Source organism: Marmota marmota, unplaced genomic scaffold (assembly GCF_001458135.2).
Source record: "Marmota marmota marmota unplaced genomic scaffold, marMar, whole genome shotgun sequence".
NCBI classification, from domain to species: domain Eukaryota; kingdom Metazoa; phylum Chordata; class Mammalia; order Rodentia; family Sciuridae; genus Marmota; species Marmota marmota.
This window is the reverse complement of record NW_026000016.1, coordinates 20,908,815-20,933,399: the sequence shown is the minus strand read 5'-3', so window position 1 is coordinate 20,933,399 and position 24,585 is coordinate 20,908,815. Positions and strand designations below refer to the sequence as shown.

The 24,585-nt window shown below is 35.5% G+C and overlaps 1 protein-coding gene across 2 annotated transcripts in view; it reads right to left on the bottom strand.

The window, feature by feature from the left end:
• Cnst (consortin, connexin sorting protein) overlaps positions 1-24,585 on the bottom strand; it is a 104,068-nt gene that overhangs the window by 54,305 nt on the left and 25,178 nt on the right. The window contains exon 2 of one of the 2 annotated variants that reach the window (XM_015483562.2): positions 11,414-11,843. In XM_015483562.2, coding sequence (XP_015339048.1) covers positions 11,414-11,843 — 430 coding nt within the window. Of the gene's footprint in view, positions 1-11,413; positions 11,936-24,585 lie in introns of both variants that reach the window. The other variant, XM_048809267.1, reaches the window with a different exon arrangement.

The window sequence follows — 24,585 nt, the reverse complement described above, 5'->3', positions numbered from 1 at the left end:
TCACTACTTTCTAAAGCTTGCTCCAGGCTATTTTCATTTTGTATTCAAGGCACAATTAGTACACATAAATATTGCTGGGATTTAGTCTCTAAATTATGTAGCACATGCCAATTAGCACATGCCAATTAACACGAACTTTTGGATTCCCTAATTTTCCTCTTTGATGCTATTTATAGTTTAACACATTTTATTAAAAATGGAAAATATGCAGGATTTTCCCAAGCATGCAATTAGTTATGTATTTCTTAAACTTCATATCTAGGTCCACTAACAACTCCAGCACAAAGTTTCAAATGAAATAAAATATTTCCTGGTTCTCCAGGATAAAAAATATATAAATAGAGACTAGGGCTGTAGCTCAGTGTCAGAGCGGTTGCCTTGCATGTGTGAGGCACTGGGTTTGATCCTTAGCACCACATAAAAAGAATTAAAAAACGCAAATAAAGGCATTCTGTCCTTCTACAACTACAAAAAAAAAATTAAAAACATATATATATATATATATAAATAAAATTTTCGAATTTTATGTGAAATTATAAGAAATCTTACATCTGAAAATACACATACTTTGTTTCTCTAACAAATATAAAGGCATATATTTAAATTCAAAATTTAAAACTGGCATTTATTTGCAGAAGAAGGGGAGTCTAATAGTCAAAGGAAACCAAGCTGTGAAATTTTCCTTAAAGAATTCCCTCTTTTTAACATTTAATCCTAGGGACTCAGGAGGTTGAGGCAGAAGGATGGCAAGTTCCAGGCTAGCCTCAACAACTTATTGAGACTCTGTCTCAAAATTAAAAATAAAAAGGGCTGGGGATGTAGCTCAGTGGTAGAGCACCTTGGGTTCAATTCCCAGTACCCATTGGTCCATCAAAAATGTAATGGTAGTCCTTGCTTTGGCAACTTGTATGCCAAAAGTTGTAATGATACAAAAAGATCAGTAGCATGGTCCTTGCTTATAGATGATGGGCAAATCTGTAAAGCATTCCATATTTTAAAAAATAAAAGCTACTGATATCAGGGATTCTCTTTGTTAAGGAAACCATGTGAGAAAGGAAGATTTAGAAAACTTAGGAGTTAATTCTGAATTTTCAATAAGTTAAAAAAAAAGCACAGGAAACATTATTTAATGACATTTTATTATATAGTTTGCAGAAAATTACATGATATCAAATTTCATTACACCAGTAATCTAAATTTTCTAGAGACCCTGTTTCTTTATATCACCAGACCAATTACCATCACATCCTTTTTTTCTTTTAAGAAAAGTTTTACTAAAATATAAGTGACATGATATACAATTCATCCATTTAAAGTGCATATATTTTCAGTGACTTTAGTATATACATTGTATACGACCATCCCCACAATCAATTTTAGAATGTTTTCATTATTCCCTAAAGAAACTCTTACATTCTTTAGCTGTTACCTCCAATCCTTTATTGCCCCCAACCTCCCTAGCCCTTATGCAACCAATAATCTACTTTTTGTCTGTATGAATTTGCCTCTTCTGGATATTGCATACATCTGGCTTTTTTCACTAAGCATAATGTTTTCAAGGTTCATCATCCCTGTTATAGCATATCTTCCTATATTATTATTTTTTAGTTCTCAATGAACCTTTATTTTGTTATATGCGGTGCTGAGAATAAAATCCAGTGCTTTGCACATGCTAGGCAAGCACTCTACCACTGAGCTATGACACTAGCCCTTCCTATATTATTTTTACTACCAAATAATATTCTACTGTAGGTATAAACCTTCTCTACCTGCTTTTGTATGGCTTTATTTTTCAAATCCTCATTCATATGTCTTTTCAAATTAGAGAATCAGGTGTATATAATAATTTTGTTTGAAAAGAAAATTTTAAGGGCTGGGGTTGTCGCTCAGCGGTAGAGCGCTCGCCTCACATGTGTGAGACCCGGGTTCGATCCTCAGCACCATATAAAAATAAACAAAATAAAGATTTTGTGCCCTCTGTAACTAAAAAAGTATATATATATATATATATATATATATATATATAGATGTGTATNTTATTTTTAATTTTGAGACAGAGTCTCAATAAGTTGTTGAGGCTAGCCTGGAACTTGCCATCCTTCTGCCTCAACCTCCTGAGTCCCTAGGATTAAATGTTAAAAAGAGGGAATTCTTTAAGGAAAATTTCACAGCTTGGTTTCCTTTGACTATTAGACTCCCCTTCTTCTGCAAATAAATGCCAGTTTTAAATTTTGAATTTAAATATATGCCTTTATATTTGTTAGAGAAACAAAGTATGTGTATTTTCAGATGTAAGATTTCTTATAATTTCACATAAAATTCGAAAATTTTAGTTATATATATATATATATATGTTTTTAATTTTTTTTTTTTAGTTGTAGTTTTGACCCTTATAAGTGATGCTTAGAAGGGTTTTGGTTTTTATCTTGTTGTTTTGTTATGTTTTTAAACAAATGAAGATAAGACATTGATTCTTTGCAGGGATCATGATCCAGCAAAAGGAAACTATTTGGAAAGTATTGACATTGAAAAGTCTGCCTCTAACAGTACAGAATTGAGAGAAAGCCAAATTCCCTAAACATCCCATCTAAATGTATGTTTCCCTTAAGCTTTCATTAAGTTGAGTTCTATGAAATCAATAAGAAAGTATTCTTAAGTATGGTCTACAAAATATTCCTTTACCTTAAGTAGATATTCATCCATTTATTCATCTATGTTTATAGTAACTATACTTAAATGAAGGTGCTGATGTAAATTTCTTTCTTTTTTTAAAAGGGGATTGAACCTAGGGCCTCACATGAGCACTCTATCACTGAGCTACATCCCTGGCCCTTTTTATATTTATTTTGATACAGGGTCTCACTAACTTACTCACTTGTTTTGCACTTGGAATCCTCTGTCTCAGTCTCCCAAGTAGCTGGGATTACAGATGTGGATCAATGTGTCAGGCTGAGATGTAAGTTTCTTAATTTTTCTTCATATATAATATCATAATACTTAAAAAAATGCACATCTTATTCCTGGGACTTGATGGAGAATGGTGGTTTCAGGACAGAATTTGAAAGACTGGACTGATAGTATTTCAGTAATTATTCAGTAATTTTTAAACCTTATCTCTATGCAGATATTGAATTTTAAGAGCATGACAGAAATATTGGAAAAATAACTACACAAGGAGTAGAAAACTGCCTCCCTGGCCTGTCTGTACATACCAACAGCAATCTCAGACCAAGGCACTCAAAAAAACAAAAAATAAAAACAAAACTTGAGTACAGAACTGCCTCTCAAAGGGCCCTTGCTACAATCTGAGATGCTGACATTCTCCTGGACAACTGTGGTGGGCAAGCTCTAAGGTGGCCCTGGTGATCCTCTTGTCAATTCCATGTCTAAAGCTTTGAGTCTACTTACTTTTCTTCAGCCCCACAGCTGCTCCCTCAGTATAGATTTCCTGTCTCCCTTGAAAACACCCTTAACTGGTTTCTTGGTTCTGATCTTAATTTGTTTCAATCTGTTCTCCACATGGCAGATTAAGCAATCTTTCTAAAAAATGCAACTTATATCATGTCATTATCTTGTTCAAACCTGTTGGTAAGGCCCAAACTGGTTATTTTAATACAAAAATAATATGATCAAGACCTTGTTAATCTCCTCAGTGTCTCTACAGCTCTACCCTCTACTACTTCTCCTTGAGTCTCCCTTTCCTTTTATTCTCCTCCAGCCAAGTGAATGTTAACAATTGCCGAAACATAGAATGTTCTCTCCTTATCTTCAGTCCATGGTGTGCCTGTGACCTCTAATGATTTCACTCTTTATCCCTTTTTCTTTACTTAACTAGGATTTATTTGTTTTATCTCAGCCTAGATACCGATTCCTCCTAGAACCCTTTCATAATTCTCCTTTGACACAGTATTTCCATACACAAGTGCTTGCTCATCCCAGTTAAGACTCATCTTGCTAGACTGCACTTGTTAGTTACTTGGCTCCCTCACTTTAGCAATTAAAACTGAAAGACAGGCTCATCACTGGTTTTATAGTGCTCAACATACATGCTCAATAAATATCTTTTGACTAAGTAACCCTGTATGGTTCTACAAATCAAAAAATATAATGAAGAATTTTTATAAAGTGAAGAACTATTAGGTAAAGTCATCACTAATCTATATTAATTAAAATTGTTTTGAAGTAGGCAGAATAACAGCTACCAGAGATGATGGTGCCCCAATCCTCAGAACCTGTAAACATGTTATAATGCATTGCAAAAGGAAATTAAAGTAGCAGATGGATTTAAGATGGCAAATCAGCAGATCTTCGAAAAGAAAGATGATCCTGGACTATCTGGGTGGGCCCAACATAAACACAAGGGTCCTTAAACATGGAAGAGGGAGGCAGAATTGTCAGTCAGCCATGGTGATGTGATGTAAGAAGGGCTCTCCAAACCATTGCTGGCCTTGGAGGAGGAAGGGCTCCACGAGTAGAGGAATGTGGGCAGCCTCTGCAAGGTGCAGAAGGCAAGGAAACAGATTCTTCTCTGGAGCCTCCAGAAAGAAATGCAGTTCTGCCATCAACTTGACTTTAGCCCAGTGACAGCCATGTTCCTGACCTTCAGAACTATAATAAATATGTGCTGTTTTAAGCCACTAAAATTGGGATAATTTGTTATGGCAGCAATAGAAAATGAACACATTTTAATATCAGAGTGTTTTTTCCCTGAAAGGAGTTTTGACCAGTTGGCCTTAATGTATCTTCTGATTCTAAAATAATTTGACTATTTATGAATCCGGAATCCTTTTATTGTTTGTATGCATGGAAAAGCCCAAAAGGTAAATTAGGACTTCAGAATTTTAGAAGTAATATAGTCTGTAAGAAAGTTAAACTGTCCATTTACGTACCTAGTGAACATAATACATCACTATCCCCAAACCCCAAACATAGCCCCATTAGTTCTCTTATAGGGTCGTATCTAGGGGTTACATTTTTAAAATTTGAATATACTTAGGTAGGTTATGTACACTCCAATTGCAATGATCTTCACCAGTTGTAGTGATCTCAATCCTGGTCATTACTGCCAGTATTAGATGTTACCTGACTGATTTCACTAGGCATTTGAATTTGGAGGCCAGTTACAAAGGATCTACTATGGTCAAAACCAGATACGTAAAATGCAAATATGCTTGGGGGTTTCATATTTATGGCATACCAATTATTATTTTAGACATCAGTTAACATGCCAGCAGGCATATCATACCCAATATTACCATAGAGCAGGAAATACATATTTAGGAGTACACATTAGGGGAAAGGGATGGGGACAGGAAAGCTTGAAAAGAATATTAGAAAGATCCCAGAAGATACTTTCAGTACTAAGAAAAAAGACAAGATGGTTTTTAATGCCACTTAAAAATCATTTTGTGACACACATAATGAAAACAAGTACCACTCAGAAGTAGTTGTGTTTTGCTGGGTCTTTTATAAATTCTTTTATATACAGGATTGACATTTCATGAATAATCCTGCAAGATATGTAGAATCATCCCTTCTTACAAATAAGGAAGAAAATGAGTTCCTTTTTTAAGATTACATAGGTAGGAAAAGGCAGAGCCAAGATTCAAACAAGTCTTGGCTCTTCTAACTCATAAGTTTGACTTTAGGCCACAGATCCATTTCTGAGGTTTGTCTTCCAGTAGCTTTATGCCCTCCATGTCAAATTATGAAAAACTCTAGTGGAACAAGACAGGGCACCAAACTGTGGCAAGTCAATCTGAAAGGGTCTTCCTTTCTCACTCTTCATGTGCTGTCTTTCTGTGGCTTCCTGCCATTTACTGAACTGTTTTATTAAATGCTTAGATACTATGGTGACTAGAGCTAAGTAAATAACTAATGTTGGTATGGCAACCATCAGAAACTTAATCTGAACTTGACTCTTACAACCATTCAAAATTTATGGGCTATTGGTAGCCAGGGGCAAAGTAGAGGGAGGAATGAGGGATGATTGCTAATGAACACACGGTTTCTTCCCCCACCCCCTACAATTTTTTAATTGGTGCATTATAGTTGTACATAATGGTGGGATTTGTTGTTACATATTAGTACATGCACAGAATATAACAATATAATTTGGCCAATATCACTCCCCAGCACATGGTTTCTTTAAGAGGGGATAAAATGTTCTGGATTAGATAACGGTAATAGCTGTAGAAGCTTGTGACTACATTAAAACCACTAAATTGCACATTTTTTATTTGCTTGTTTTTTTCCAATTGTACACTTTAAAAAGGTGAAATTTAGCTGTGGTGATGCATACCTATAATCCCAGTGATTCAAGAGGCTGAGGCAGGGGGATCACAATTTCAAAGCCAGTCTTACCAGTTCAGCAAGACTCTAAGCAACTTAGCGAGACCCTGTCTCAAACTAAAATATAAAAAGGGATGGGGATTAAAGTATTCCTGGATTCAATTTTATGGTATGTAGATTACATCTCAGTAAAAAAGAACTATAGAGCTGGGGTTGTAGCTCAGCAGTAGAGCGCTCGCCTTGCACATGCGAGGCCCTGGGTTTGATCCTCAGCACCACATAAAAATAAATAAGTGAAATAAAGGCATTGTGTCCAACTACAACTAAAAAATAAATATTAAAAAAAAGAACTATAGCTATAATCTAAGAATCAGGTATCCACAAATGTTGATAAAAATACGAAGGAATTATAAATCATACACTTGCTGTTAGGAAAATAAATTTGTATAACTGGTTTAAAAACAGTTTGGGCCAGGTGAAGCAGTACACATCTGTAATCCTACTGACTCAGGAGCTCAGCCAGCTTCAGCAACTTAGTGAGAATGTTTAAAATAAAAAAAAATAAAAAGGGATGAAGATTAACTCAGTAGAAAAGCACCCCTGGGTTTGATCCCCAATAATAAAAGAGAAATGAGAATGGGCTGAGAATGTAGTACTTGCCTAGCATGTGTGAGGCCCTGGGTTTAATTCCCAGAACAGAGGGGGGGGGGGAAGAGGAAGAGAAATATTGAATTTAAGATCCTCCAAATGTCAAACATAAAGTTACCGTATTATCTAGTCATTCTATACATAACCAAGAAAAATGAAAACATCTGTCTACACAAAAACTTGTACACAAATATTCATAGAAGCATTGCTTATAATAGTCAAAAAACAGAAGCAACTATACACCCATATCAACTGATGAATGTATAAATGATACATTTATACACCATGCATATGGTATATCCATGCAATGGAACATTATTTGGTCATTAAAAAGAACCGATACATGTTGAAACATGGGTAAATCATAAAAAGCGTATGTTAAATGAAGCTAGTCACAAAGGACCATCTATTATGTAATTCCATTGATATAAAATTCCAGAGTAGGCAAATCTATAAAAAATAGTAGATTAGCAATTTTGTAGGGCTGGATTGGCTCAAAGAAAATGAGAAACAACTGCTAATGGGTACAGGGTTTCTTTATTGTAGTGAAGAAAAATACTAAAGTTGACCATGGTGGATAATTGTACAGCTCTGTAAATATACTAGAAATCATAAAAAATGTACACTTTAAATGAGTAAATGTATGCATGTGAATTATACCTGAATAAAGCTGTTAAAAATTCATAGGCTAATTTCCATTAGTTTGTAATATAATATCTCACCTAAAGCTTTACCAATTTTATCTATAGTGAAAACTGCATGTAACACAGCTTGAATACCTGGTTAGTTGACTACATCTCTTAAAGGAGGGGGCCGGGGAGAAAAAGAAAAAAAAAAGCCCATAGTATAATGACAACTGGACTTCTCTGGGGATAAGTTCAAGATTTTAGCTGGCCTATATGGATACTGTCTCAGAAAACCTGAAGTTTGCCCTATATATATTTTTCCAGTACTAGCCTTGGAATACAAAATTAGTATAAATCAAACTAAGGGAGTATAACAGTAAATTAACTTATATTTCCATAAAAGTATTATAAGAACATCTACACACAAAAATTTTTTTTCTAGTTTAAAATGGAATATCATGGGCTGGGGATTTAGCTCAATTGGTAGAGTGCTTGCCACGTATGCACAAGGCCCTGGGTTCAATCCCCAGCACCATCAAAAAAAAAAAAAAAAAAAAAATTGAGTGGGCTGGTGTTGTGGCTCAGTGGTAGACCGCTCACCTAGCATGTGTGAGACCCTGGGTTCAATCCTCAGCAGCATGCATAAATAAATAAATTAATTAAATAAATAAAGTTAAAAAAATTGAATATCATGTCTTACATGTCATGTCACATTTGAGAAGCTATTATGAGATAAGTACTCATTTGCAAAATATTGAAACTTTAGCTAGGATCTGAGAATTTACAGCAAAATGGACAGTAAGAGAGAGTAAATATCTAGAGTTCTATACATAAACTCTTTGCATTGTTAGTATTTTTTTTAAATTTTTACTAGTTATTGATGGAACTTTATTTATTTGTTTGTTTATATGTGGTGCTGAGAATTGAACCCAGTGCCTCATACATGCTAGGCAAGCATTCTACCACTGAGCCGCAGTCTCAGCCTGGCATTGTTAGTTTTTATTTATTTTAATTTTTGTTTATTTGTTTGTTTGTTTGTTTGTTTGTTTGTTTTGTGGTGTTGGGGATTGAACCCAGGGCCTTGTGCATGCACGGCAAGCACTCTCCCAACTGAACTGTATTCCCAGCCCTGCATTGTTAGTTTGGACATAGATAATGGAAGCAAAATGGGAAACACACTTAGGGAGCTTTTGTAGTACTCTAGTCAAAGGTAATGTTGAACTATGGCAGTGTAGATAGGACGAAAGAGACCAGGAATATCACAGGGAAATACAGTCACCTGGACTTAGTGACTGGATTCACACTGAGAGAGGATAAGCTTAGATGATCTTTCCAGGATGGGCCTGGCAAATAACTCTAAGGAGAGCTCCCCAGGCCAATTTAAAGGTTCCCTTTCCAGGTCCTTTCCAGTCAAAAAAGGGATGGTTCTATCCTCTAAATAATCCTTCCTTTCAGTTTAAAATTCTTTTGCCTACTTAACATGTTCTTTCATTTAATAACAAAATTTAAAAACCAAAATGTATCTCTTTTTTTTTTGAGAAGTTTTTAATATTTATTTTTTAGTTTTCGACAGACACAACATCTTTGTATGTGGTGCTGAGGATCGAACCTGGGCCGCACGCATGCCAGGCGAGCGCACTACCGCTTGAGCCACATCCCCAGCCTCAAAATGTATCTCTTAAATAGAAAAAACAACAGAAGATACACTCAAGGTGAGTCACCAAATTTTAAAGGAGTAGAGACTATACTCTCTCTGTTCAGAAATCTAAGAAATTTACAGCTTAGAAAGGAATTTTATAGATTTGTGTGCATGAACATTATCATTATACAGAAGAGAACAAGGAAGTACAGGAGGGCTCAGTCTCACCAAGTGACCTAGGATTAGAAGTGTATCTTGAACTTAGGTTTTACAATTCCTGATTCAGTTTTCTTACTCTCTCCTTGTTTTTGTTTTGGTACTGCAGATTGAACTTTGGTACACTTTACAATTGAGCTACATCCCAGCCCTTTTCATTTTTTGAAACAGGGTCTTTCTAAATTGCCTAAACTAATCTTGAATCTGGTAATCCTTCTGCCTTGGCCTCCAGAGTAGCTGGGATTACAGGCAAGTGCCTAGCTTCTTAATTCTCTTAAACTCACATTATATATTTGTGTCCTTTTATATATAAATATGACATATATAATTTTATATATAATAATTAAAAAATAAATTGTACAAAAACTACTCCTAAATTTTACATATATTTCAAATGATGGTGATTCTATACTTTCTCACAAGACAAGAAATACTAACTTTATATTATATAATCACACCAAGGGAAACAAATAAGGCCACTGAAGAGAGGAATAAAAGGACTCATAATCTTGAAATTATGACTGATCCTTATACATATGCTACTAGGTATCAGTTCTTAAACACATCGCAAGATCAGATTAGAGAGGCAGTCAATCTGCCCTTGAATGATGGTTATAAAATAAATCCATTTATATACATATTTCACCATACACAATGTCTGTTAATCCTTAGGTCTATTAAGAAAATGCTTTTGTATCTCTTGTAAAAATAATCATTTTTAAAAATTTTTTTGGTTTGGGGGGACATTGGGGATTGAACCCAGTTCAATTTTTATTGATACAGGTCTCACTAAATTGCTCAGATTGGTTTCAAACTTGTGATCTTCTTGCCTCATCCTCCTGAGAGGCTAGGATTACAGGGTATGTTCCACTGTGTTTGGCAAAAATTATCTTAAGTCTACTAAGAACACAAATGGATGTGAACAGCCAAATTACCAGTCACATTAAAAAGTTATGAGGGCTGGGGTTGTGGCTCGGTGGTACAGTGCTTGCCTGGCATGTGAGGCACTGGGTTCAATTCTCAGCACTACATATAAATAAGTGAATAAAATAAAAGTGCATCAACAACTAAAAATATATATAAAAATATATATTTTTTAAAAAGTTATGAAATCACCTTATTGAATAAGTAAAAACATACAAAGAAAAAAACAGGTTATGACAATACCTCTAATCAGCCAAAGAGGTACAAGATAACAAAAGAGAAGACATTCCACTTTGTTCACTAGAACTTATGCAAAGACTTTTGCCTTGGGTAAAGAAGTAGTATACTGTTTAAAATTCTTTTGCCTACTTAACATGTAAGGAGTCCCAGTCTAGGGCATACCAGCACTCTCCAGTTCTGCATGTTTCTGATCAAAATAGCCAGAGGCTGCCTTTTCCCGAGGATACCCTGTGACTCAGACACAAAAATCCATAGTTTTAAACCTTAACTGCCAAACTATATATCAAGTTAGAAAAACTGAGTTAGTTTTGTTACCAAATATATATATATATACATATATATATACACACAATTAGAACCAGATAGCTTATATATTATTCACTTACAGAATGAGATAAAAAAGATCCTATAAAGATCTTACGAGCATATAAATTCACAGGTGAGAGATCAAAGCCACGGTGATGGCAGAAAGAAATTATTAAGGCTTGTATTGGTAGAAAAGGATAATTTATAAAGGAATGAGATTATAGATAATGTAGCTAGTACGAAAACATACACAAAGAATATCAATTTCAGCATGCTTACTATAGTAAAAGCCTGGGAACAGCCATAAGGAAGAAGTTAAATAAATTATGACACACCTAAGTGATGGAACACTGTGGAGACATATCACATGCACGGAATACCACACAGCTGGATCAACATATACTGTTGTAAAAAAGCTCTGAAAATATTAAGAGAAGAAAAGCAATATGCAAGACAGTGTACACGGTATGTGATAGGGTTTATTTTCTTTAAAGAATAGTAAAAATAATAACTTAAAAAATACCTGGTGGTATCTTCTTAACAGTTCCTCTTTTGGTTCTTGTACTTCTTTTTCCAGCTGCTCTTTTGTCCTTTTCAAAGAATCCCTGTTCATCTCTGGGGCCTTCACACAGAGTGTATTCTGAGTTCTCACATGCAGGCACCTCACAACTGGACATGAAGTTTTCATTATTATTGAGACTGTCCTGCTCAAACACTTCAGTTTTTCCCATTGCACTGTCACTGCTGGTCAGAAGCTCAGGCCCATCCCCATCAAGTTGATTTTCATTTTCATCAGACACAGAAGATAAGCATGTTACTCTGCTTTCCACTCTGTCACCAGGATGACACCCATCTTGTGGTTCCAACTGCAGATTATATGTAGGAGTATTGCTGTCATCCATTAGCGCATCCTTTGTTGAACCGTTTAAAGTTTCATTAAAGTCCTTCCATGTCTACAAAGACAAAGAAAAAGAAACTATTTCATTTTCTATCCTCTGGTAATTCAAGATGATCTTTGATTTTCCTCTTCTCCCGAGCCATTTCACTGTGAATTAAGAGAAAAAAATGACTCAATTCATTTCATTTCTCCACTTGCAAGCCCATCCCAATCTCACCTAGTTCTTGCTTCAAAACAATTGGTTCTCAACCCTGGCTGCTCCTTACAATTACCTAAATTTATCCCAGACACTAAATCAGAGTCTCTAAGGACTGCACACACACTGATATATCTTTTTAAGTTGTCTAAGTGATCCTAATGTGTACCAGGTTTGGACTGCTGACACAGTGAAAAAAATTCCTGGCTAAATAGGTCATCTGCTAAAATCAGTCACTCATGTTATCCCTGGACACTTGCTAGACAAGTGAAGGCTAGTTGTATAAGTCCTTCTTTGGTTAAACAGTAGCAATTTTTGCAAAAGTAAGCATTTAAAGATACAGTATTTATTATAAAAAATAGAAAAGGGGAAAATTCATGTAGTATATATTTACATTATAGTCTCATTTATCAAGAGGTATTCTAACCTGAACTTGCAGTTCAAATTACAGGGTCCTACTTGTATCTCCAAAAGACCCCACAGGTTACCTGCCAGGGGGGCCTGCCAATGGAAGTAGAAAGCAGCTTTTGGAACCCCAAACAGAAACAATCACCTCTTCCTAAGTTTCCTACACACATCAGAAACGGTGTCAGGCACTTTACATACCTTATTTCCAGTCTTCAAAACAAGCCTATATAGTAGATAGCCATACTATATTTTAGATAAAGAATCTGAGGCTTGGAGTGGTAAAATGAGTTAAGACCATATTCCTGGAATGAAGTGGAAATGGATCTAAAAACCAGGTCTTTCTGATGTTGGAACCTTTGCAGTTCAGCATAATGGGCAACAGCAAAGGCAGACCTATGTTCAAATTCTGACTTTGTCCTTAAACAAGCTTAGGCAAGTTACCTGGCATCTGCAAGCCTCAATTCCCTTGTTTGTAGAAGTGAAGAAGTGTAATACCTTCCTCAAGGTCATTTTTTACATAGGTAAAGCACTTAGTGGAATGCTTGATCCACAGTAAATGCTCAGTAAATTACTGCTTCCCAATAAATCTCACATGTTGGCATTAAGCACTGCTGAGTTTACTCAAGAGGGTCCTGGCCTTCTGCAGATTCAGAAATATCTTTTCCAAAAACCCAGAAATGATCAGGTTTTTAATAAATGATCAGGTTTTAATAATTTGAGAAAGTTAAAGTATTGATTTATCATGGGGATATTTCCTTTCATTCCTGGAATGTATAAATGCCTGTTCTAAATATCCTGTTTCAGATGACTAAGATATTTAGGAATTAGTGATTAAAATTTGTAAGTTGAGTATAAAAACTACAGATCATGTTTACAGCTTTGTTGAATGTCATATACCAGGTCCTGAGTTAAACTATTCAGATCAACAGTTTATTTAACTCTCACAATTACCCTAGAAGATAGGTAATTCTAGTCCCATTATAGTGATAAAAAAAAGACTTATATCTTGTCAAATTATTCATAGAATAAGTTTAGAAATGGAATTTGGAGTAGTTATTATCCTGAGGCCACATTCTTAATCTTTATATTATAGGGATAAAAAGGAGCAAATAGTGAAAGAATATTTCACTTCAGCTGTGCTTTACCCTATAGCAGAAACTTTTCTATTGACCAAGAAGTTCAAGTCATTCTTCCCCAGAAAGTGCTGGATCCGCACATTAGACCATTTGCAATGCACCTCACCTTCTTCTGTTGAGAAATTCTTGGTAGTGGTTGGGGGAAGGGAGTATATACTATGTAAATGAAGTGGCTATTCCCAGTAAAGTAGGTATTCCTTTCCATGGGCTTCAAGATATTTTGCCTCTGACTCTTTTATGATAACATAATTAGTTTAACTCTCAAAAGGAAATTTTATAAACTACTCTCTAACATTGATTTTCATATTCTCTCCAAGGTATGTACATGCTGTAATTCTTTCTTTCTTTCTTTTTTTTTTTTGCAGGACACCTATCAGTGCATCAAGACCTGGTTCAGTAGTCTTACCCAATTTATCTTCTCTGATTTCCTATCCCCATGACCCATACAGTTCCCCTCTGAAAAGGGGAAATTCAGATTGTACATAAATTTCCATCAACATCCCTGTTCCTAGTCTGAGAGGAGAAGGGACCTATTGCACAGTATTTGGCTTCTATGGTTATTCTGATCACATTTACACATTTCATTAGAGTATCTTAATTAACAATAGATAAAAAAATTTTAAGAGAAGGTCTTAACCAGGCTGATTTCAAACTCCTTGGCTCAAGTGATCCTCTTGCTTGGCCTCCCTGAGCAGTTGGAACTATAGAAACATACCACTGCTAGGCTAGGATAGTAGCTCAGTGATAGAGCGCTTGGCTAACATGTGTGAGGCACTGGTTCGATTCTCAGCACCGCGTATCAATCAATCAATCAATAAGTAAATAAAATAAAGTTCCAGCAATAACTTACTTTCTCCACCCTCTTTCTTTCTTTTTTTTTTTTTTTTGGGGGGGGGGGTACTGGAGATTGAACCATCTTGCATGTGCCAGGCAAGCACTCTTACCATTGAGTTAGACTCCCAGACCCTTTTTTGTATTTTTAGACAGGGTATTGCTAAATTGCCCATGTTGGCCTCAAACTTGTGATCCTCCTGTCTTAGCCTTCTGAGTTACTTGGATTATAGGAATGCATCATGGTACCTGGCTAAGATAAACTTATTGGAATTTCTAATCGGTAGTGTTCTACTGCTTTAGGAAATAGTTATAAATAAAATGTTATATTTGTCTCTTCCTCCTCATTCTTCTGTCCCTGTGCTACACCAACAGTATTTTGATAGGCTGATCTTCTAGTACGCATGCATCACTAAATTAAAATACTTGGGTAAAGCTAGATGCAGTGGCACATGCCTGTAATCCCAGTGGCTTGGGAGGCTGAGACAGGAAGATCACAAGTTCAAAGCCAGCCTCAGCAATATAATGAGGCCTTAAGCAACTTAGTGAGACCTTGTCTCTAAATAAAATACAAAGAAGGGTTAGGGATGTGGCTCATTGGTTAAGTACCTTTGAATTCAATCCCCAGTACCACAAAAATAAATAAATAAATAAATAATACTTGGGCAAGAGAAAAATTATAAGGAGAAAGGGCCCCTGTTTAGTAACAGTATTTCAAAATATATGCTAACACTGCATGGGACCTGAGGGTTCTCAGTACAGTAGAGGTTGTATTCAAACTTATTTGCTCTATCTAAACAATATGGCTATTCTGCAAGAGTCCCTGTATCTAAACCAATTCCTACAAAAGAAACAGTGACACACTGTAACCACTGCTACAGCAGTGACTCTAACATATTTTGCCTTTTAAAAGCATGATAGTAAGTACTTCACAAGTTTCCACACTCTTGTGGCAAAATAGCATTCCAAATATGTACACTGTATAAAAGCCATTTGACATGCTGGCTGTCTTCAGAATTCAAAGCAAACATATTCCAGTGAGGCTATAAAAAACAACTTTGAGAAAGATATATTAAATAAATAACTAAATTAACAGACCAAGAAAAAGAAATTTACAATTTGTTAAAAGCATAATCTCAGGGTTAGGGATGTGGCTTAGTGGTAGAGTGCTTGCCTAGCATTTAAGACCTTGGGTTCCATCCACAGGACCCATAAAAAACAAAACAAATAAGCGAAAAACAAGAAGCATAATCTGAATCCCAAATAGGATTTAGCTTTATTTTATAATAAATGTGTGGTAAGATTAAACATCAGGTTTTACTAAAACTTTAATAATTAACATCCAAGAAGAGTTAAATGTATACTATTATTTATTTTATTGAAATGTTTTAAGGAGACTGTGAGTGCCATTTTTCCTGTAATCCATATAATCATTCCAAAATACTACTTTTTTTTTTTTTTTTTACTCTTAGCCAAGATCCTTCTTAAGAATTAAAATTGGGGTTAGGGGCTGTGCATGGTGGTGTATGCCTATAATTTTAGCAACTTGGAAAGCTGAGGCAGAATTGCCAAGTTTGAGGCCAGCCTTGGCAACTCAGTGAGAGCCTGTCTCAAAATAGAAAGCTGGGGATATAACTTGGTGGTAAAGTCTTGAGGATTCAAGTTCCAGTAGCCTCACCCCAGACTGCGGGTAGGATATAGCTCAATGGCAGACTGATTACCTAACATACATGAGACCTTGGGTTCAATTCCCAACAGTGCAAACAAAGAAATAAGACCAAATTTCAAATTTAAATGTGGTTATTTAAACTCAAATAAAAATTTAGAGGAATACAAGGACCAAAATGATAATGTCAAATTTATCTTCTCCTAGTTAATTCAGAATTGAGGAAGAAAGTCATTATACCCTTAAGTTGTTCTATTTATTATGGCCATTACATACTACTTTACATTTATTTTACCATCTTAGACACTAGATACCTTTTAATAGCACTCATATCTTATTGCTAAATCCATAGTTTTCTTTGATTAATGCTATCTTTGTTTAGTACACTGTACCTATAGGCAATATTCATTAGAGCAGCAATCAAAAGTACACACAGGCTGGGTGCAATGGTGTGCACTCACAGTGCTAGCTACTCAGGAGGCTGACGCAGTATAAAGAGATTCAAGGCCAAACTCAGGAACTTAGAGGAAGGAAGGAAAGAAAAATAGTGGAAGGAAGAAAAAAAGAGGCCAGGTCAACCTCAACGACACAGTGAGAGGAGGGAATGAAAGAAAGGAAAGGGGAAAGAAGAAGAAAAGGAATAATTCTCAAAAATTTTGTGACTCAGAATTCATTTTTCATTGAAATCCTATAAACGCAAAATATACACATATATGTAACTAAAGCAAAGGTTCCCTAAACCTTAACAGATGTGGAACACTCTGATACGTTCTCTATTCTATCCAATAGTATTTGTGTATTTTTAAAAAGCTGATCAAAGATCTACTAGATTGATTTCATATCCCAGTAATGGGTGTTGACTATAGTAGTACTTTCCAGGAATTAACAGTGTCTCAACCTGAGGACCACCAACTGAGGACCAGACAAAGCTGTGGTTATCTCCACATCATTTCCTGAAAACAATGCTGAACCTATGAAACTCAGATATAAACTTCATTCAAAATGCAGTCCTCATAATTTCAATACAAGTTCAAAGCCAGCCTCAGCAATATAATGAGGCCTTAAGCAACCTAGTGAGACCCTGTCTCTAATAAATAAAATACAAAGAAGGGTTGGGGATGTGGCTCAATGTTTATCATGCTTTTCACTTTAAAATCTAGCTAAAAGACTATCCTTGATTCAGGATTCCTTAGCTGACTACTTCCACTGTCAATTATATTCTCTGCCTATTTTATCCAATATGGCAAACCATTAACCATATGTAGCTATGGAGGAACTGGAACATAAACTCATACTGAGGGGCTGGGGATGTAACTCAGTGTTAGAGCACTTGCTTGTATGTGCAAAGCCCTAGTTCAATCCCCAGTACAGCCAAAAATAAATAGATAGATAAATAAATAAATAGCTCACACTGAAGAACAGAATTGTTAATTTTATAATTTTAATTAATTAAAAATTTTAAAAGAGTATCAATTCAGTAATCAAAAAACTTAAACATGTTTGGAACTCCAGCATCCAAACCTATTTCACCTATATGCTTTATGAAACCAAAATACAGATCAAAGCTAGGTAAAGTGGTGGGCACCTGTAGTCCCAGCTACATGGGAGATTGCACCAGGAGGATCCCTTGAGCCCAGGAGTTCAACACCAGCCTGGACAACACAGTGAAACACTGTCTCAAAAGCAAATAAATAGACCAAGGATTTCCAATGAAAACTGTGTCCAAATTGAGATGTGCTATATTTATAAAATACACACCACAGCTCAATGAATTACTATGAATAAGAATAATTTTAAAAAACAATAATTTTAAATGATTAAATGTTAAAATAATATTTTTAAAATAATGGTTTGAACAAAATATTATTAAAATTAATTTCAATGGGCTGGGTGTCTAGCTCAGTGGTAGAGTATGTTCTTAGAATATGAAAGGCTCTAGGTTTGATCCCTATCCCCCACCCCACACACAATTAAATTTTATTTCTAAAAATGTTTTTTTAGTATGGTTACTAGAAAAAAAATTACACATATAACCCACATTACATTTCTATTGGTCAATGCTAGTATGACATGCCTTGCCATTGTTACAGTAGTCAAAGTCACGGCTCCTGGTTAATCACCCCATGACAGATTCTTGCTAATACAAGTTATGCTATAGGCATTTCCTGGCTTCAGACGTTATAATTACTGTAATTCAATGATGCAAATACTTATTGGAGGAAACAGATACTGTATGCCTTTAAAATTTACTTATATGTATTTATTTCCTGTTTTCAGAATGTAAAACTCAAGGTTAATCTGTCTCTTTTTTTGTTACTTCCTTGTATTCAAAACATTACTGGCACTTCATAAAAGTGGAATGGCAATTATAACTGGTAAGACAGTCTTCCAGGAACGCTTCTAAATACTTGTTTCTTCTATATAATTGTACATTACAAAAGTGTCACGAACCATCCATGGGCTGTGAGTGAACTATGTGGCGCATAGAAGCCTAATGAGGGGATAAGTCTGGCACTGGGACCTCCCATGGCACTCCCACAGGGATTGATCGCCTGATGCAGGTGAACTTCCCCCTCAAGCTCTGCCAGAGATCCCACACAGCACCTGAGATGGATGTGACCTGCCAAGATGTCAAGCAACCTGCTGACTACAAGATACCACGAAGCAAGACTCTGCCCTTAAAACTTATCCCTGCCTTTGATATCCCCGGTTATAAATAAAGCAAGTGGGGGCTCCATTTTGCCATAGTATAGAAGCTTGATCCCTATGATCCGCTAACCCATCCTGCCCTTGCTTTCTGAAAATATTTTCTGTGTCCTGTAGATTTTTGTCATTCTATTTTTCTTAGCTTTTATTTCTCAGCCAGTCCATTCCACACAGGGGAACCCCATTTTCATTGCCTGTGCAGGACATGGGCGAGACAAAAGTACATCAGGGATAGGAGGTATGCAGCTAAGTGACACAGCATTTACCTACTCTAAGAAGGGAAAAAGAAAGAAAAAGGGGGGGAAAAGGATAGAAAAGAAAGACTAGAGATTGTTTTAATATTTCTTTAGGAAGAATAAAAAACCCATTGTCATAAAAGAACCCTTTTCTTTTCTTTGCTTCCTTTCTTACTCCACTCCTCTCCTCTTCCTTCTTTCCTTGTTGAAGGATTAAACCCAGAAAACAACTTTTTCTTGTAAGCCAGAATACATCTGTATTCCAATCCACTCAGGAGGCTGAGACAGGAGGATCGCAAGTTGGAGGCCAGCCTCAGCAACTTGGTGAGACCCTGTCTCAAAATAAACATTAACTAGAGCTGGGAATGTAGCTCAGTGGCAATATACCCCTGGAATATTTTTTGTTGTTGTTGAAACACAGTATTGCTAAACTGCCCATGCTGGTCTTGAACTCAGCCTCCGGAGTAGCTGGAATTTTACCAGCAAGCATCACCTTGTCCAGCAAGAATTAGTTCTTAATATAGGAAAAAGAAAGGTCATAGAAAATTCATGTGATAATGTAAATGAGAAGAATAAAAACAAGATAAAGTATTATACACATTATATAAATTAATATAAAAATATAGGAGAAAAAACAGAAAAAAGAAATGGGAAAGCAATGATTTTAAAAGAGGAAACATTAAATATGGATTTTAATTTATGCAGAGAAAACACTTCTTAAAATATAAAGAAATTAACTGAAACTATGTGACTCATATGCCTAAAACAACCTTGGACTGATAAACGGAATGAAAGGTCGCAAAATTTGTTTCACTCTCCTTAGCCTCCCTTTCATCAGAAAGCTCTGATCAACACAGCTTACAAATACATGGGGCCTCTGAGTTCATAAACCATTACAAAAATGGACAAGATATCTCAAAAGCCTCATTGTGGGAACAGATGAACAGTGCAAAGATACAGGACCCTCCTGCTCCATATACAGAGACATATACAGTTTATGTAAAGAAACAAAATAGAAGCAAATCTCTAAAACAGTATGTTTTCAAAGATGCCTTCAAGCATTCAGAAATATGCAATTATGGCAATACTTTCTACTATATATTTTTTAAACTAACAAACATCATTAACTGGAAATTTTGCCTACATCAAGGGACTGAATTTATGTTTCAAGATGTTTCTGGAAATTACAATTTCTAGTTTTCATTTGTAGCCAAAAGGATGCACAATTCATACCATATGAACTTACCACAGCCATACAAACATTTTCTTTAGTTACTTTCACAGTTAAAAACACACACATAGAAGGAATCCATCAGTTTAGGGGAAGAAGTCATCTCCCCAGGCCACACACGTTGTGCTTATTTGGATTTAAATGCCTTTTGTTGTAAAACATACTGCAATCATATTTTAAGCCACAAGCAACAACATCCAAGTCTTGGAAATATTTCTCCAGACAAAAACTACCCTTTTAAAAACAAAAATCATGTTTACTGCTGAATTTCTATCATATATCCTCATGGAAACTATTTTTTGTTTTGTTTTGTTTTGACACAGGGTCTATGTTACTCAGGTTGGCCTTGAACTCCTAAGCTCAAATGATTCTCCTACTTCAGCCTCCGAAGTAGCTGAGACAACAGTCACACACCACTGCACCTGATTTTATTTTTTGAAGAGCTGGGGATCAAACCCAGGGTCTTGTACATGATAAGCATGTGCTCCAACACTATGCTGTTATCTCCAGTCCCATCTTTCTAATTTTTAAACTTCAATCATTTTGCTATATGACTAGTAATATAAAGCAATCTACCTATAATCATTAAATATACACAAAATTATATATTTTGTTTTAAAATGTTAATTCCTGAAAATATAATGGCAAACCCAAATAATTTCTTAGAAACTTCCTTTAAGAGGCCTAACAAGTGTTTGCTTTGGCAGCACATACACTAGAAATGGCCCCTGCACAGGATGATGTGCAAATTTGTGACGCATTCCATATTTTTATCGAAAAATCAAATATAAAATTTATCAGGGGATGAAGGCTCAGCGATCCAAACCAAAGTAATGCACAATCTTTTCAATAAAATAATACCAGAAAATTTCCCAAACCTTAAGAATGGAATGGAAAATCAAATATAGAAGGCTTACAGAACCCCAAATATACAAAGTTACAACAGACTCACACCAAGGCACATTATTATGAAATATACAGAATAATGACAGAATTTTAAAGGCTGCTAGAGAAAAATGACAGGTCACATTTAGAGGGAAACCAATCTGGATCTCAGCTGATTTCTCATACCAGACCCTCAAAGCTTGGACATCTTGGAATAATATATACCAAAAAAAGAAAGTGTATACAAGCCAAGAATACTATACCCAGCAAAATTGAGCTTCTGAATTGATGAAGAAATATAAACATTCCATGATAAAATAATTCATAACTAGAAAGCCTGCACTATAAAACATACTCAATAAAATATTTCATAAAGAAGAAATGAAAAATAAGTGAAAACCAGCAAAGGAAGAAACTACACTAGAAGAATAGTCAATCAAAGGAGCAATTAATTCAAATTAGAAACCAGAAATTAACTGACAGGGAATAAGAATCATTTCTCAATAATAGCACTGAACGCAAATGACCTAAATTCATCAATCAAAAGTCACAGATTGGCAGACTGGATTAAAAAACAAGACCCAACAACATACTATCTCCAAGAGACTTGCCTCATAGGCAAAGACATCCAGAGACTGAAGGTAAAAAGATGGGGAAAAAAATGTCATTCACATGGATCATGTAAACAAGTAGGGGTTTCTATCCTCTTATCAGATAAAGTGGACTTCAAGCCAAAGATAATCAGAAGGGACAAAGGAGGTCATTTATATTGCTTAAGGGAATTATATATCAATAAGACATAACATTTGTAAATATTTATGCCACAAACAGTAGCATTTATGCACATCAAACAAAGCTTTCTCAATTTCTAGAATGAAAAGGACCATAACACGATAATACTGGGTGACTTTAATGTGCTTCTCTCATCGGTGGATAGATCCTATAAACCAAAACTAAATAAAGAACCTATAGACGGGCAGGGGCTGGGGCTCAGTGGTAGAGTGCTTGCCTAGCACGTGTGAGGCCCTGGCTTCAATTCTCAGCACCATATAAAAATAAATAAGTAAAATAAAGGTAGTGTGTGCAACCACAACTAAAAAAATAATATTAAAAAAGGAAGCTAGGGGCTGGGATTGTGGCTCAGCGGTAGAGCACTCGCCTAGCATGGGCGGGACCCGGGTTCGATCCTCAGCACCACATAAAAATAAAGGCATTGTGTTGTGTCCTAATAAATAAATAAACATTTTTAAAAATACAATTAATAATTTAGACTTTACAGACATATACAAAATATTTCATCCATCAGTGACTGTGTATACTTCTCAGAAACACATGGATTCTTCTCTGAAATAGACCAAATCTTAGGCCACAAAGCAACTTTGAGCAAATACAAAACAATAGAGATAATACCTTGCATTCTATCAGATCATAATGGAATGAAATTAGAAATCAATGATAAAATAAAAACTAGAAGCTACTCTAACACCTGGAAACTAAATAATATGCTATTGAATGACCAATGAATAGCAGAAGAAATCAGGGACAAAATAAGAAACATTTAGAGGTACATGAGAATAGCTTATTTTAAATATTTTTTTAATATTTATTTTTTAGTTGTAGTTGGACACGATACCTTTATTTATTTTTTTTTATGTGGTGCTAAGGATTGAGCCTAGGGCCTCGAACATGGTAGGCAAGAGCTCAACCACTGAGCCACAACCCCAGCCCCAAGAATAGCTCATTTTAAAGGGATACAAATAGGGGCTGGGGATATATCTCAAAAAAAAGTTAACCCAAAAAACCTCCAACAAATAATGTAATCAATAAGTGGGCAAAGGAACTGAACAGGCACTTCACAGAAAAAGAAATAGAAATGGTCAACAAATATATGAAAAGATGTTCAACATTTCTAGGAATTAGATAAATGCAAATTAAAACTACACTGAGATTCCACTTCACTTCAGTCAGAATGGCAATTATCAAGAATACAAGTAACAAGAAATGCTGGCAAGGATGTGGGGCAAAATTTACACTCATACTTTGGTGGTAGGACTGCAAATTGGTACAACCACTCTGGAAAGCAGTATGGAGATTCCTCAGAAAACATGGAATAGAACCACCATTTGACCCAATTATCCCAATCCTCAGCATATATCCAAAGGTATAAAATCTGCATACCACAGTGACATAGCCACATCCATGATTATAGCAGCTTAATTCACAATATCTAAGCTATGGAATAAATCTAGGTGCTCGTCAACAGATAAATGGATAAAGAAATTGTGGTATGTACACACAATGAAATAGTACTCACCATAAAAAAGAATTATTTAGCTGGTAAATGGATGGAACTGGAGACTATCATTCTAAGTGAAATAAGCCAAGACCACTCTGCTAGTATGTAGTAAAGTCAGGATTCACACTCAGTGTCCCCAGACCCTTAACCACTATAACCATTTTTATAGTAATTTTAAAAACTCTACTCTCAGATGTATGTATTGTAAACAGCAAACTGCTACGTTTAAGGATAATTTCCAGTATCTTGACATATTTTTCAGATATACAGAATTTAGAAAAATAGGTTAAGAGGCAAAATAAAACCTACCATTATTTCCTGTGTTCCTTAAATATGATGGAGTAATTTCTTCAAGTTTATATGTTAAGTTATATAACACATCTGTTAGAAATCATCATTGGGTATTTGACATTTACCTCAGTACATATAGAAAAATTTCTATGAGACAGGTTATAGGTATTTAGTGAATCAACATTACATCTAAAGAGGAGGAAATAAAAAGCAAGAGTTTCCAAACTTGGATAGTATGCTTATAAAGAGCAAAGCTCATGCATTGTTATGTATTTCTGTCCCTAGATGATATGCACATATACTTCACTAAAATGTGTATACATTCATTTTAAATATGCAAAAATAAACATTAAGAAAGGATGAAAAGGGCTGGGGATGTGGCTCAAGCAGTAGCGCACTCGCCTGGCATGCATGCGGCTCGGGTTCGATCCTCAGCACCACATACAAACAAAGATGTTGTGTCCACTGAAAACTAAAAAATAAATATTAAAAATTCTCTCTCTCTCTCTTAAAAAAAAAGAAAAAGAAAGAAAGGATGCAAAAGTTCTACCTCTGGAGGGCAGATCAGCTTGGTTCAAATACATTCCTCTACTGCTAACAACTAAAAAATCTGGCAGAAAGCATCACAACAAAGGCCAGAAAGGCTGAGCAGAGCTTTCCGCAGACTCATAAGGCTGGCAAAAGCCCCCAGAATTCAGGGCCTGCTAAGAAGATGGGGGTGGGAGTAGACTTTCAGGTGGGAACCTAAAAGAGCTACTCTCCAAAAGAAAAGATAAGCCAAAGCAGACCAGCGCTCACAGAGAATAAAGACCGACAGAATAATTTCATCTTTGAGTTAAGGTGATCTGCCAGAAAGAGTAAATACTCTTGGGAAAGAGTTAGGGTAGACGAAATAAGGAGAGGTAGAAAGAAGAC